This window comes from Erythrolamprus reginae, chromosome 6 (assembly GCF_031021105.1).
Source record: "Erythrolamprus reginae isolate rEryReg1 chromosome 6, rEryReg1.hap1, whole genome shotgun sequence".
NCBI classification, from domain to species: Eukaryota; Metazoa; Chordata; class Lepidosauria; order Squamata; family Dipsadidae; genus Erythrolamprus; species Erythrolamprus reginae.
The window spans coordinates 85,499,721-85,516,004 of NC_091955.1; the positions used below are offsets into that span (position 1 = coordinate 85,499,721).

The 16,284-nt window shown below is 41.9% G+C and overlaps 1 protein-coding gene across 6 annotated transcripts in view; it reads left to right on the forward strand.

Annotated features, from left to right (window-relative positions):
• The window catches only part of CALD1 (caldesmon 1), a 242,129-nt gene that overhangs the window by 90,411 nt on the left and 135,434 nt on the right, over positions 1-16,284 (forward strand). For 2 of the 6 annotated variants that reach the window (XM_070754280.1, XM_070754284.1), the window contains exons 1-2: positions 11,863-12,172; positions 12,906-13,014. In XM_070754280.1, the coding sequence (XP_070610381.1) occupies positions 12,944-13,014 (71 nt within the window). In that variant the 5' untranslated portion in view covers positions 11,863-12,172; positions 12,906-12,943. Of the gene's footprint in view, positions 1-11,853; positions 12,173-12,905; positions 13,015-16,284 lie in introns of those variants that run through there. The other 4 variants (XM_070754281.1, XM_070754282.1, XM_070754287.1 and 1 more) reach the window with 3 other exon arrangements.

Here is a 16,284-nt window from a genome sequence, read left to right on the forward strand (position 1 = left end):
CTTGAACACTTTTTTTTTTTAAAAAAGTATAAACCCTTTCTGACAGTTCTGCTGTAATTCCTATAAAAGGAGGAAAGAAGGTCACCGGAGGTTCACTTTCAAGAATTTCTTGATTTATTTTATTTAAATCTTTATAGGCCATCTTTAGGATTAAAATTCTTCCAAGGCAGCTTCCAATAGTCAGCATAAAATACAAATAAACTTCAAGTAATGCAAGCATGAATAAGAGCCAATGATAATAATAACAATAAACCATCTGGCTCGGTACAGGATTTACAAATAGGAAGGCTGCAGAAATTATCTAATGCTCAGACTCCCCACACTGCCAGAACCTAGTTAATCTCCTACTCGGTGATTGAGACCAGAAGTAACTACCTCTAGGAAAGAGATTCTGAATAACAGAATAAGAGAGTTGGAGGGGACCTTCAAGGTCATCTAGTGCAACCTCCTGTTCAAGCAGGAAACCCTATTTCTGACAAGTGGCTGTCCAGTCTCTTATTGAAAGCCGCCAACGATAAAGTTCTGACAACTTAGAAACATAGAAACATAGAAGATTGATGGCAGAAGAAGACCTCATGTCCATCTAGTCTGCCCTTATACTATTTCTTGTATTTTATCTTAGGATGGATATATGTTTATCCCAGGCAGGTTTAAATTCAGTTAATGTGGATTTACCAACCACGTCTGCTGGAAGTTTGTTCCAAGCATCTACTACTCTTTCATTAAAATAATATTTTCTCACGTTGCTTCTGATCTTCCCCCCAACTAACCTCAGATTGTGCCCCCTTGTTCTTGTGTTCACTTTCCTATTAACAACACTTCTCTCTTGAACCTTAACATATTTAAATGTTTTGATCGTGTCCCCCCTTTCCCTTCCATCCTCTCCAGACTATACAGATTGAGTTCATTAAGTCTTTCCTGATAAGTTTTATGCTTAAGACCTTCCACCATTTTTGTAGCCCATCTTTGGAGCCGTTCAATTTGATCAATCTCTTTTTGTAGGTGAGGTCTCCAGAACTGAACACAGTATTGCAAATGTGGCCTCACCAGCGCTCTATACAGTGAGGGAACCTGTGAGGGAAAGCTGTTCTGCTGGTTGATTGTTTTCACTCTCAGAAAATTTCTCCTTATTTATAGGTTGAACCTTTCCTTGATCATTTCCATCCATCATTTCTTGCTTTGGCTTCTGGTGCTTTGGAAAATGAATGGTCCCCCTCCTCTCTGTGACAGCCCCCCCTGTTTACAAAGCCCCCCCTGTTTGAAACTGTTTACAAAGTCAGCATATTCTCTCAACACTCTGGCTCCACATTTTACCAACCACAGGACGGACGGATGAGTCAGCCTTGAGCTGGTCAGGATCGATGGAATCAAACTCTTGGCCATGTGCTCAATGGCAGAATTAGCCTGCCATTACTGCGCTCTAAGCACACTACGACTAGAAGACCTCCAAGGTCCCCTGCAACTCTGTTGTCTATTATGATGCCCATCCTCTTTTCCAACCATTTAAAAATACAGTGGTACTTCTATTTACGAACTTAATTTGGTAGAAAGGTTTGTAAGAAGAAGCAATTTTTCCCATAGGAATGAATGTGAAAGCAAATAATATGTGCGACTGGGGAAACCACAGGGAGGGTGGAGGCCCTGTTTCCTCCCAGGAGATTCCTAGAGAGGCCCCATGGAGGCTTCTCCCCACCTTTTCTGGCCCTGTTTCCTCCCAGGAGATTCCTAGAGACGCCCCATGGAGGCTTCCTCCTGCCTTTTCCGGCCCTGTTTCCTCCCAGGAGATTCCTAGAGAGGTCCCATTAAGGCTTCTCCCCACCTGTTTCCTCCCAGGAGATTCCTAGAGAGGCCCCACAGAGGCTTCTCCCCTCCTTTTCCGGCCCTGTTTCCTCTCAGGAGATTCCTAGAGAGGCCGCACGGAGGCTTCTCACCGCCTTTTCTGGCCCTTTTTCCTCCCAGGAGATTCTTAGAGAGGCCCCACAGAGGCTTCTCTCTGCCTTTTCCAGTTACAGTTTTGGAGGCTCGGGTTTGTAACCGGAAAGTGGTTCTTGAACACCCGGTTCTTATCTAGAAAAGTTCGTAAGTAGAGGCATTCTTAGGTAGAGGTACCACTGTATGTGTTTCTATCATTCCAGCCACCTGAGCTTTATATGTAGCCGTGACACAAGTAAGGAGTAGCCAAAATTGTCTTAACCATCAATAGTTTTCCCTCTCAACAATGCAACCAGTGTGCAGGAGGGACTGTCAGAACTGCAAGAATGGAAGGGAAGAATTAACTTCCTTCTCCATTTCTGGGCTGATCAGCATCCCTTCCCTAGCAGAAGCCATCCGCATTGGAAAAACCTGAATGTCTAGTGCAAAAAGGCATTCACGTCACAGGAAGTTTGGCTTCACATCTGAAGCATTTGTCAGCATTAATGCTGCAAATTCTTGGCAGAGCCTTAGTATTCTTGTAGTCTTGCATTAAGGATCAGCGCGGTTGGCTCCCAAATGCAGCGAGGACCTGCCAAGTCTGCTGCTTATTAAGCCCACTGAAGTCTCCATCTACCTTCACCTGTCATTTGACAAATTTCTCTGGGCAGCAGCAGATATAAACAGGCCCGAGATAGGTCTGCACTTACTCCTTACTCCTTGATAGCCACCATCCAAGTTAGATGATTTGAATGATTTGAGGTTTGCAAAGATTTAATAATCTCATTGCAGCCCATCTAATTGCAAACAATTGCAACTGGTGCAGTGGTTAGAGTGCAGCGCTGCAGGCTACTTCAGCTAACTGCTAGCTGTAGTTCAGCAGTTCAAATCTCACCACTGGCTCAAGGTTGACTCAGCCTTCCATCCTTCCCAGGTGGGTCAAATGAGGACCCAGATTGTTGGGGCCAATATGCGGATTCTGTAAACCGCTTAGAGAGGGCTGTAAAAAGCACTATGAAGCGGTATATAAATCTAAATATTATTGCTATTGCTAACGTTAGCATCCAGCTTGAGTATCCAAATAAAAATCCAGGATGATTTCAGTTCTGAACTACGTATCTCTTCGTTTTAATTCGTCACCTGCCTTCCACTGGGGATCTGAATACTATAAGAACCAGGCAGAGGGCTGAGAAAATATCTACAGACTCCTCACACCCAGGACATGAACTGTTTCAACATTTCCTTTCTGGACAGGGCTATAGAGCCTTGTATGCCAAATTATTTTTTTAAAATTATTTATTAGATTTGTATGCCGCCCCTCTCCGAAGACTCGGGGCGGCTCACAACAACAATAGAAACAATATAACAGTGAAACAAATCTAATATTAAAATAAAACCCCAACAATTTAAAACCATACAACACATACATACCAAACATAAAATATAAAAGCCTGGGGGAGGATGTCTCAGTTCCCCCGTGCCTGGAGATAAAGGTGGGTCTTGAGTAATTTGCGAAAGATAAGGAGGGTGGGGGCCGTTCTAATCTCTGGGGGGAGTTGATTCCAGAGGGCCGGGGCCGCCACAGAGAAGGCTCTTCCCCTGGGGCCCACCAAACGACATTATTTGGTCGACGGGACCCAGAGAAGGCCAACTCTGTGGGACCTTATTGGCCGCTGGGATTCGTGTGGTAGATGGCAGTTCCGTAGGTATTAGACACAAAGATAGATTTTTCCCCTCTGTGCCATTATTCTGTTGAACATCTAATTCACACAGTATAGTTTTAGACTTAAAGATATTTACCTAGCTCCATCTTTGCAACTCAAAATTACTGATTTTAGGAAAGTGTGCCCCCCTGCCCCGGTTAATTCTAACAAAGATACTGAGTGGGTGTGTAAAAGACCTGCTAAGATTAATATCTCGATTAAACTGTAGCTTCTCTACAAATCCTGTCTAAAGATCAAATAAAATATTAAATACTCCCATTCCTTCCAACATCCTAGAGTTACTGTGCATGCTCCTTACATTCCTCACAGATTTACTGCTAGGTCCCCTAGCAGTAAAAAAAAAAGACATGAGTCTCCAGGAAGGAAGGAAGGAAGGAAGGAAGGAAAGAAGGAAGGAAGGAAGGAAGGAAGGAAAGAAGGAAAGAGAATTACCATACTGTATATACAGTTTACAAGAAGGAAAAGTGGAGTTCAGGTAATAATCTTTGCATCTCAGGGCATCCTGGTTTTGAAAGCCCTCTAGCCACTAGTCCACAATGCTTTTTATCTAGGGTTCATCTGGGTTTTGTAAAGAACACATTCCAGCAAGAAACAAAAGCCATAAAGAGTTTGCTTCAAAGCAAATGGCTTAGCTAGGGAGATAAAGAACACATTTTTCTCCCCTGACAAAGTTAGCTTTCCCATGATAGGCTTGGGTTCAGCCGTGCGGTTCAGAAGCGATAAGCAGCGAACAACAAAAACAATTGTTTAAACCCCATTTTGCTGATGCTTAAAGCTTTGCTCGGGGGAAGTGAAATCAATTTTTCAATTTTTAAGCAGAATGAATCTGGGAGCATGCTGGGAAGGTGCGTTTGGAATACAGTTATATTAAGGACTGTATTTTTTGTTGGCTAACGAAGATAAATTCAATAGCAGCGTTTTACTCATTAGCAGTCTATTTAGTTAGGTTTAGTATTTTAAGGCTTGATTTTAGTTATTGAGATCTGGAATCTCTTCTAAATTAAGGGGGAAAAGCCCCTCCCTCTCAGATTCTTTTAATCTTTTTTATCTGCATTGCACTGCAGAGATATTTTTAAAAAATTATTTGTGAAAATGGCTTTTCCATTGTCTCCCTCCATCACCTTTGCTGGGTCAACAGTGCAGTTTTACTCAAGCTGACCTATCTCTGGAAGTCATCATGCATCCATAGACCAGAGAAGACCATCATGGAGACCTCATAAACCTTGATTATCCTTGATTACCTGGTCAACAACTACTTCAGCTTCAACCACAACAACACAAGAGCACACAACAAGGAAGGAAGCAACTTACAAGTAGGGAGAAATTTCCTGACAGTTTGAACAATTAATCAGTGGAATAGCTTTCCTCAAGATGTTGTGAATGCTCCAACACTGGAAGTTGTTAAGAAGATGTTGGATAACCATTTGTCTGAAGTAGTGTAGACTTTCCTGCTGAAGCGGGGGTTGGACTAGAAGACCTCCAAGGTCCCTTCCAACTCTAATAATAATAATAACAACCGAGTTGGAAGGGACCTTGGAGGTCTTCTAGTCCAACTAGAGTAGTCTACTCGCTGTTGTTGTTGTTGTTGTTGTTGTTATTATTATTATTATTATTTCATTCCTTTTTTTTGATCTGTTAGTTTTCATTACACATATACAGGTGGTTCTCAACCTGCAATGTCAGAAATGTGAAAAATGGTGATAAGTCACTTTTCCCTCCAGCACTGTTTACTTCAAATGGCCACTAAACAAACTTTCATAAGTTGAGGATTGGCTCTATCTCATTGACGCCTTTAGGAAAGGGAATGCTACTGGAGAACATTAGCCTTCGGCTTGATCCAGCATAGTCCTTACATGTATCATCTGTTGACAAGGAGCATCGCTCTATTCTTTTTTGGGACTGCCATTTTGTTTGACCTTGAATTCTTATTTTTTTTTTTCTGTTTGGAGAAACACCCATCTTCTCTGTGGTCTAAAGTGGCAAAATCCAGGAACACCTAATCTGTTGTTTATGTGAGATTGGCCTTGGTTCCTTATAAAACCATGTGTTTAATCAACACTCTCCATTTCTTTTACTTTAAAAGAATGATGGAGTGGCTTGCCCATATTCTTGACTTTGCTTAAAACAGCATGTAGCATTTCAAGGATTCCAGGGTGCTATTTTTGCCTCACTCCCATTCTTGAAGTTATGGAAATAAATTCCATGACCAGAAATTTGGGAGGCCCGTGGTATGGAAAAAACCGAGAGGTGCCAGGGGAATTTCTCTCACATCATCCTTCCCTCTTTTTCTTCTACTGCGGAACTAGAAAATAATTCTCCGGTTCTATGGAAAAGGAAGAGGAAATTTCTGTTCAGAACTATTCTGTTTTAACGGAGTTCTCAAATCTGCCAGCTGGCTCAGCATTAAACTACTGTTTCACCCACACCTTTTGGAACGGGAATCAAAATTTAAATGCAAGAAATTTTACATAGGAAGATATTGGCAAGCCTAAACATATCTTCCATAGCGACCCTATTTAGTCATTTCCAGAGAAACTTTTGTCTACATTAACCATGCAACCTCAAAACAGTAGGATAGAAAATATCCATCTTTGACTATGTTCTAATTGGCAGCTGAGGAGAGCTTTCCATTTCTTTTGGGTTTTCCTTTTGCAGGATAGGCGGAGTAACGACACGGACACAATGAGCTGGATTTAAAACTGGGTCATTTTTATTAACATAATTTTGCATAATTTATTAATTAAATTAGCATCATTAGCATAATTAACTATGACCCTAACAAGGACCCGCAGGGTCAAACAATTGCTTCCGGGGCGGAAAATGACGTAGAATAAACTTCCGGGGCAACTTATGGGCGTAGCTCCATGCTAATCCAGTTCAGGGACCACTCCCTCACCTGAGACCTTGCCATGCACTTGCATGTGGGAGGTCCCGCCGGCTAACCCCTACAAGGGGAATTAAATGGGCGGGACCCAAAGACAGGTTTCCCCCAACTGCTCAGGTCGTCAAAACCACAAGCCTTTGGAGAGAACCTGTCAATCATCCCCAAAGATGCCCAATGGAGAACACGCAGTTGCTAAACCACCACCCAGTTTTCCGCCCCTAACCTGCCTACCCAAATGACCAAAGGTAAGCCAATTAACCTAAACAGGTGCAAGCACCCCCTAACCGCTTATCCGACTCTACAGTGTGGAATAGGCAAAAAAACGGTCACGGCTAAGAGGCCAGACCGCCAAAAATTCCTATTCGGCCCCATAGGGCAACCCAGAATAGCACACTGCAAGATAGGGAGGGCAGGCGGGTGTCTGCTTTTGATGAAGAGTCCAGGCGAAAAGGCTGAGCTCCGGGCCTGCCCGCCCTTATATAGGGCTGGCAGGCCCCGCCCGGACACGTCATCGATCAGGCCACCCTGGCCTGATTATCGGCCGAGATCTCGTGAAATCTCGCGAGATCTCGGCCGAAAACAAGATGGCGGCTACGCCATGTGACCCTGTCTCCCCGGGCCTCCAGCAAAAGGCATCGGTGAGTAAAGACCACCGGTGCTATTTTTTAAAGATTAGATTAGATTAGATTTATTGGATTTATATGCCGCCCTTCTCCGTAGACTCGGGGCGGCTTACAACAATGGTAAACAAAACATAGTAACAAATCTAATATTTCGCAATCTAAATTACAGTTTTAAGTTAAAAAATCCAAAAGAGCCCCAATATATAAAAAACAAGCACACAATCGAATCATACACAAAAACTACATGGGCAAGGGGGAGATGTTTCAATTCCCCCATGCCTGACGGCAGAGGTGGGTTTTAAGGAGTTTCCGAAAGGCAAGGAGGGTGGGGGCAATCCTAATCTCTTGGGGGAGCTGGTTCCAGAGGGTCGGAGCCACCACAGAGAAGGCTCTTCCCCTGGGTCCCGCCAGACGACATTGTTTAGTCGACAGGACCCGGAGAAGGCCAACTCTGTGGGACCTAACCGGTTGCTGGGATTTGTGCGGTATGGAGTATGCAATATTTATATAATGGAAACCCAAATGCATCCCGTATACCATAGACTCCTGCATTCAACTCATATTTGTGCATATTTTTGTAGCTTAAAAAAACGTGCAATAAAGTGGGAGCAGTATAAATTAGAACTGATTAGAACCACAAATAGACCGATATAACGATAATCCTTGAATTGAACCTGAAATTAAGATTTTGGTGGTTGTAAATTGAAGAATCATGGGACTGGATTTGAAATTGTATTTTAAGACAGGCGTGAAGCAAATACTACAGTCATTAAGCGAATTCATTTCCCCCAATTAATAACAAAAACTGTCAAAAAAGATGCACATTTTGATCATGTATTTGTGTGGGTTGCTGCAAATAGTTATGAAGGTGAGCCAGTTGTGAAGTGCTCAAAATACAATCACCCAATTCTTTATTTCAGCACAACTTCAACTCCCAGAATTCTCTAGCCAAGTTTGGCCACAGCTGTGAATTCTGGGTGATGAAACTCACAGAGGATGAGATATGGTATAACTAGATTCAAACTTCAAGCTAATCCATAATATCATCTGTTTGTGAATTAGCATATTATGGAGATTTATTTGTTTGGATTTCTATGCAGCCCTTCTTCGTAGACTCAGGGCTATCCTGTTCTATATATTATGTACACTCAGGCATTTTAGTTTATTCAATAAATCATAATTAAAAGATAGCTTACCATGATGCGATTCGGATTGATGCTTCAGAGTACAAAACCTTTATATTTAAACATGTTTTGAAATTATTCACTGGCATAAGGATAAATTTTTTCTGCTTGATTTTAAATTAATAAACTCTAGTTTGTACGGCGTCTGTTCCTTTTTCTAATAATGCTTCAGTTACCATATCAAATGATGGGGCGTTCACAATCTCTGCTGGCAGGCTATTCCAATGGTTGATTGCTTTTGCTGGTGCCAGTCCATGGACTGGGAGTTGGGGACCCCTAGTCTAAGTGAAACAAATATATTATTCTTTATTTATCCCAACTTGTTAATCTAATTTTTGCCGATACATTATTTATCTGGTCTGGAATCTTGGCCACACCCAGATAGTCCAGATTCATCCATGTAAAACTTTTAGAGAGCTGAAAGAGACATAAATTGATTTAATACTTTCTCTATCCTTAGAAGGTCCTGAAAGACTTAACAATGGACGTTAGAAGAATGAAGGGAAGGGCTAAATGAAAACAAAAGTGTACATTCACATGACTTAATATGTTTATTTTGCTTGGCATCCCAAATGAACTGTTCTGTTTGGAAAGAAACAAGGTTTTTCACCAATTTTTTAAAAAAAAGACTGATGAAGAAGTTCAGTATTTGCAGTGAAGATCAAAATACTGCCAAGTTTCCACTCAGGATGCAGATATGGTTATTTAAAAGGAACACCAAAGGAGGAATTGCTGAATCAAGATATGTCTTATATAGATTCTTAGCCACACAAAGAAATATATTAAAAAGTTTGCTCTTGGCTTCCATCTAGTCATCATTCTGATTCTTGCAACCCGGATCTGTTGGTGTAGTTGAACTGGTTTGTAGGGTTGAATGAGGTGATAGTGCACAGCTCTGGGACCGTCTTCTGCCGCACGAATCCCAGCGACCAGTTAGGTCCCACAGAGTTGGCCTTCTCCGGGTCCCGTCGACTAAACAATGTTGTTTCGTGGGACCCAGGGGAAGAGCCTTCTCTGTGGCGGCCCCGACCCTCTGGAACCAACTCCCCCCAGATATCAGAGTTGCCCCCACCCTCCTTGCCTTTCGTAAGCCCCATAAAACCCACCTCTGTTGTCAGGCATGGGGGAACTGAGATATTCTCTTCCCCCTAGGCTTATAAAATTTATGCATGGTATGTCTGTATGTATGATTGGTTTCTTAAATTGGGGTTTCTTACATTACTTTTAATATTAGATTTGTTCATATTGTCTTTTTACTGTTGTTAGCTGCCCCGAGTCTACGGAAAGGGGCGGCATACAAATAATAAAATAAAATAATAGAATAAAATAAAATAAAATAAAATAAAATAAAATAAAAAGCATAACTGCTAAGTCTGTTAAAACTGAAGATTTCTCTTATGCATGCTGGACTTCTTTTTCATATTGTATCTCCTTAGCCAACCATAGCAGTTTTCATAATTCAGGGAGTAGGGTGGCCTGCTTATAAGAACTGGATTCTTGGATTGGCTCTTCTCTTCTTAGTTGATTTTTTGCATCTTATTCTGCCTTAGACAGTGTAGGGCAGGGGTAGGCAAAGTTGGCTCTTCTATGGCTTGTGGGCTTCTACTCCCAGAATTCCTGAGCCAATCATGCTAGCTCAGGAATTCTGGAAGTTGAAGTCCACATGTCATAGAAGAGCCAACTTTGCCTACCCCTGATGTAGGGGGTTTGAAGAAGCAGATGAAACTGATTGGTAACAAAAAACAGTGAAAGTGCTGAGGATTGGTGACATAAAACACGGAAGGAGAAGGGCTTAGACACAAGACTTTGTAGTTGGTATTGCTAAAGAGAGGAGCTTTATCTACACTTTGGAGCTCAATGGTTGAAAACAGAATTTCTATCTCATGTTCTCTAGTACATATCAACCTTATTAATTCTCAAGGCTCTTGACTCCCTTGCTATATAGTATTGTGAAGCCTCCTCAACAAAGAAAACCGGTCTTGGAGAGGATGTGTAGCATCCACAGCAATACTGCAGACCCTGATCAAGTATCACTTGTATGCTATGTCCTGGATAGAAGGGAGTGAACTTCCAGTTATCTTTTCTGGTGTCCTCATCACTGTCTGAATAGCCTTCCTGTCCGAAACAGTAATACAATGGTACCTCTACCTAAGAACGCCTCTACTTATGAAATTTTCTAGATAAGAACCGGGTGTTCAAGATTTTTTTGCCTCTTCTCAAGAACCATTTTCCACTTACAAACCCGAGCCTCCAAAACTGTAACTGGAAAAGGCAGGGACAAGCCTCCGTGGGGCCTCTCTAGGAACCTCCTGGGAGGAAAACAGGGCCTCCACCCTCCCTCTGGTTTTCCCACTCGCACACATTATTTGATTTTACATTGTTTCCTATGGGAAAAATTACTTCCTACAAACTTTTTACTTAAGAACCTGGTCACAGAATGAATTAAGTTCGTAAGTAAAAGTACCACTGTACCTCCAAAGCACAAAGTAACACAATATTGCAGGATGCTTTCAAACATCCTAGCTATAAAAAGTGGGAAGGACACTTAAAATGTAGGTGCTGCTGTGTTCTCTTTGCCAGTGTCTCACTGTTGAGCGACAAACAATAAGAAGGAATAAATGTAGGATGTAAATAAATAAATAAATATGCATCAGTTGTAAATGAACCATTAGCAAAGATGGAATCTGGGCACACCCTCTTTTTTTCTCAGTTCCTGCAAGAACTGCCCCTGTTTACAGCTGGTTTAAACTAGAGCCAGTGATCCTCTTTTGCAGAACTTTTCCAAACATTGCTGAACAGATTTTGACAGAAAACAGATTTATTTGTTTTCCTTTAGGACAGACTAAGAACTTCATTCTTTTAGATACTGCATACCTAGGGAAGCCCATGATTGCTCTCGCAGCTACATTCTGCACGATCTGAAGTTTCTGAACACTCTTCAAAGGTAGCCCCATGTAGAGAGCACTGCAGTAGTCGAGCCTCGAGGTGATGAGAGCATGAGTGACTGTGAGCAGTGACTCCTGGTCCAAATAGGGCCGCAACTGGTGCACCAGGCGAACCTGGGCAAATGCCCCCCTCGCCACAGCTGAAAGATGTTTTTCTATTGTGAGCTGTGGATCGAGGAGGACGCCCAAGTTGCGAACCCTCTTTGAGGGGTCAATGATCCCCCCGGGTGATGGATGGACAGATGGAATTGTCCCTGGGAGGCAAAACCCACAGCCACTCCGTCTTATCAGGGTTGAGTTTGAGTCTGTTGACACCCACCCAGACCCATATCCTCTATAACCCTGATTGTGTATTATTTTTGTATTGGACAAAACAAATAAATAAAATAAAAATAAATAAAATAAACAGGGGATTATTTTTGCTTCCTTAGATTAGCAAGTGTACATTCATCTTAAGTTTGCCCAGTTTAGATTCACTGTAAAAAAAATGCCTGAATTGGGGCTGCCGTAAAAAACTTGGAAATTTTGAAAGGAGGAGGGGAAAGTTACTTTTTTTTAAAAAAAAGGGGAGAGAGAAAACTCACCCTGAGCGCGGAGTCTAGGCTAGAATTCCAAAGGAAGTGGAGGGCCTCCAGCTCAGCACAGGAAACGGTCTTGGAGCAGGCCTTAAATGCTAGATTCCAGGCAGAGTTTAACTAACCACTGACAGCTCTGTAAACAAAGCAGGGACAAAAAGAGAACAGCTTTCCCTTTTCTGGTAGTCATTTTCACTTGGTGGGCCTGCAGGAGAATTCTCCTATATTTGTCTCGGTAGGATATAAACCAAAGCCTGAAGGGGTTTTGCGCGTGAAGCAGCTTTAAAGAGCAAATTATTTTATGGAGTAAACCTAACAAGGAGAAGGTAGGTGCAGATTTAAATGTGCCGATGCTTTGATCGGTCCAATTCTTTTTCTTCCCACATCCCTTCCTTGTATCTCAAATGTCAGTTTTAATTTTTTTGTTAAGGAGGACTAAGAGCAACATTTTTTTAAAAAAAGTGTGTGTGTGTGTGTGTGTGTATTTTAACCATTCGCCTCTTTTGTTCCTACCGACGACAGAATGTTCCATTTTTAACCTTTCCAAAATGCACGCTTAGCAAAGAAAGTTAGCATTAAAGTGCAAGGTACTGTTTTGTTGTTGGAAAGCATTTTTTTGACCATTACAAATTGTTTTCTGACTGCACATCTGCAATGGTGCAAAATCCGAGCCGACGGTGAAGTAACCTCCTTTGTGTTTCCACTTATCATACTGACAAATGTGCACACCTCGCTTAAAATTGACGTTATTATTTTGCTAAACATGTGTAGTGAGATGAAGATGCGAGGAAGCATAAATAGTTCTTTTAAGATGTACGCCATCGGCTTCTTTCATCAAAAGTTACCGCTTTCTTTTAATTTCCAGCACGGAAGCTGATTCCCAAAGGGGAACGTCGCTAAAACGTTTTAATAAAATGTTTGGTGATTCTGGAGAACCTTTCTAAGTGTGGATGTGAACATGACTATACTTGGATATGATTCTGTCCATGGGAGGCTTCATTTCCATGTCTAGTTCTGACTCCCCCCCCCCACCCTTTTCTCTCTCTTTCTCAAATTCAGTCTGATTTGGGGGATTTATCTGAACTTGAATATATATCATGGACGACTTCGAACGTCGCAGAGAACTTAGGAGACAAAAACGGGAGGAAATGAGACTGGAAACCGAAAGGTGAGTACACTTTGAGAACATTGACGGTGCCTGATTTTTAATATTTCTTTGAAACGTTGACTTTGAAACTTCATCCGCTTTATAATCTGGGCGCTAATCAGTGTACTGCAGTGGTCCAGATGTTTATGAAAAAACGACAACAAAAGCACTAAGGGCTCTCCTCTGTGAAGGCTTTCTGCAAATTCTGTGTGGCCTCAGTTGTGCCTTCGGAGAGAATTCCTGAACTAGAAGAGATGACAGGAGGCAGATATGAAGCTTATTTGGTGTTTATTGGTTTTATTTATTTATTCATTTGTCCAATACACAATACATAGGAAGAAAATAACATGAACAATATATATAAGGATAAAAGTGAAAATAGAAGAGAAGATAAATGAAAGGAAGAAAATATATGTAATATATGAGATAAGGAAAGACAATTGGACAGGGGACGAAAGGCATACTAGTGCACTTATGTACGCCCCTTACTGGCCTCTTAGGAACCTGGAGAGGTCAATCGTGGATAGTCTAAGGGAGAAATGTTGAGGGTTAGGGATTGACACTAGTGAGTCCGGCAATGAGTTCCACGCTTCGACAACTCGATTGTTAAAGTCATATTTTTTACAGTCAGGTTTGGAGCAGTTCGTATTGAGTTTGAATCTGTTGCGTGCTCTTGTGTTGTTGTGGTTGAAGCTGAAGTAGTCATTGACCGGTAGGACGTTGCAGCATATGATCTTGTGGGCAATACTTAAGTCGTGTTTTAGGCGCCATAGTTCTAGGCTTTCTAGACCCAGGATTGTTAGTCTATTTTCGTAGGATATTCTGTTTAGAGTGGAGGAATGAAGGGCTCTTCTGGTGAAATATCTTTGGACGTTTTCGAGGGTGTTAATGTCTGAGATGTGGTATGGGTTCCAGACAGATGAGCAGTAGTCAAGGGTGGGTCTGGCAAAAGTTTTGTAGGCTCTTGTGAGTAGTGTGAGATTGCTGGAGCAGAAGCTACGTAGGATCAGGTTAACAACTTTAGAGGCCTTTTTGGCGATATTATTGCAGTGGGCTTTGTTAGAAGGGAGCAGGAGGAATTGATAATAGCCCAGTTCAAAGTATCTAACCACTATTATGTAGATGTGATTCTGTTGGACAGCCTGGGATAGGATGCTTGATAAGCTTTGAACATTCTGAATGTGTTCCAATAGTTGATTATGCATCAATAAATATAGTTTATTTAATATTAGAGCAGACAATGTCTGATTTTAGTGCAGTCTCTCAGATTTAGTCCCATAGAACCAAGGGTTGCGTGTTTGGCTGGTGGTTGTTTTTTATGCAAAGGAATTCAACATTGGGATCTGACAGATTAGATGTAGGACGAATCAGCAGATTTGTCAGTAAGGTCGTGACAAATCACAAACTTGCTGATGATCCTCATTCAGTAAAGGACCTTGGAGTACTCATCTCCAATGATCTAAGTGCCAGAGTCCACTGCAACAGCATTGCTAAGAAAGCATAAAGAGTGGTCAACCTAATCCTGCATAGCTTCTTCTCTGGCAATATTGTACTTCGAATTAGAGCAGTGCTGGTGAACCTTTTTTCCCCTGGGTGCCAAAAGTGTGTGCGAACGCACTGTTGCAGGTACGTGAATGCCCACACCCACAATGCATACTCTTTTTCACACTCAGATTGTCTACTTCACTCTCGGCCCAGATTGAGGGAAGGATGTTTCTCTTGCTTTCTCTCCTCCTGCAAAGCTTTCCTTTAAATTTTTAAAAACAACCCTGCAAGAAATTTGCTGCCAACCATAGGCCTAGCGCCAATTCTCCCAACAGAGCTTTAAGCTGATTGGCAGGAAGGTCAGAGGGACACCCCTACTGTAAACGCCTGATTGTTCGGATTGTAAAACTATGTTCCAAGGTGCCAGAATGGAAGCTGCAGTTGCTAACACCATGGAAAATTTGTCTTTTTGCATGGTCTTAGGCGACCCTTGTGAAATGGTTGTTCGACCCCCAAAGGCAGGGGTCCTCAAGCTTTTTACACAGTGGGCCAGTTCACTGTCCCTCGGACTGTTGAAGGGCTGGACTATATAAAAAAACCTATGAACAAATCCCTATGCACACTGTACATACCTTGTTTTAAAGCAAAAAACAAAATGGGAACGTACTATTTAGAAGGGGGAGAAGGTCTGAAATTCATATATGTTTATGTTTTGTTTTTAATTTTCTTTTGTTAACATCTGATTGGCTATACAAGGTTTTCTTGGCTTATGAAAAATGTATGAAGAAAGAAGGAAGCACTTTGGCATAATGGTTAATAAGTTAGAAATATAATTGTTGTTGTACTTTTTGAAGGAACATTAAGGAGGGAATTTAAAGAAAATGAATGTAACTGGATGACAAAATTAGAAAAAAAACTTTTGCAACTTTTTTGATGGTTGATATTAGTTACTAACAAAATACCGCATTTTATTCATGGAAAATTAGATAGTACATTGTGTTGTTTGAATGTATGTCGAGAGAAAAATAAAAAAAAATACACCTCCCCAAAACAGTCTTTCCTTCCTCTGTCCCTCCATTCATTTCATTCTTCCTTTCTTCCTCCCTTTCTTCCTCGTTCCCTCCATTTCTCCTTCCTTACTTCTTTCCTTCCTTCCTTCCCTCCTTCATTCCTCTCCACTTCTCCTTCCCTCCCTCTCTTTCCCTTTTCTTTCTCTCTCTCTCTTTTCCCTGTGCTCTTGTCACTCACCAGCGGGCCGGATAAATGGCCTCACTGGGCCGCATGCGGCCCACGGGCCGTAGTTTGGAGACCGCTGCCCAAAGGGGTCCCGAGTCCCAGGTTGAGAACCACTGGTTTATAGGCTCACCCTTCAGAATATGCTAGTAAAGCCTAGCTATCAGGTGGAAAAGACCAGGTCTACACATGAAGGTCCAATTAAATCAATTGATTGCCACATAGTCTATGTCCAATAATTTTCTCCTCTAATGTTAGCACCTGCTTGGAATTAAATAAGGGTCAACAGAATTCAAGGGTGGTCCGCTTATGGCTATGTAGGGATTCTAGGCTGATTTCTCTGCCATGCCTTCTCCTACATAAATGGAGTTTAAATCTACTATTTGTTGTGGTTAGCTCTGGCCCAGCTCCTGCCCCAAGGACTGTGGATGTGGGGGAGACATCCACATGCCGCAGGCCTGTTTTGCTTCCCCCCCGGTGGAATCTGCTGATGAAGGCTCCTCTGACCAAGAAGACATGAGTGACAGGGAGGAGGAGAGTGGGGCAGACAGCTCAGAAGGAGGTTAATTATCT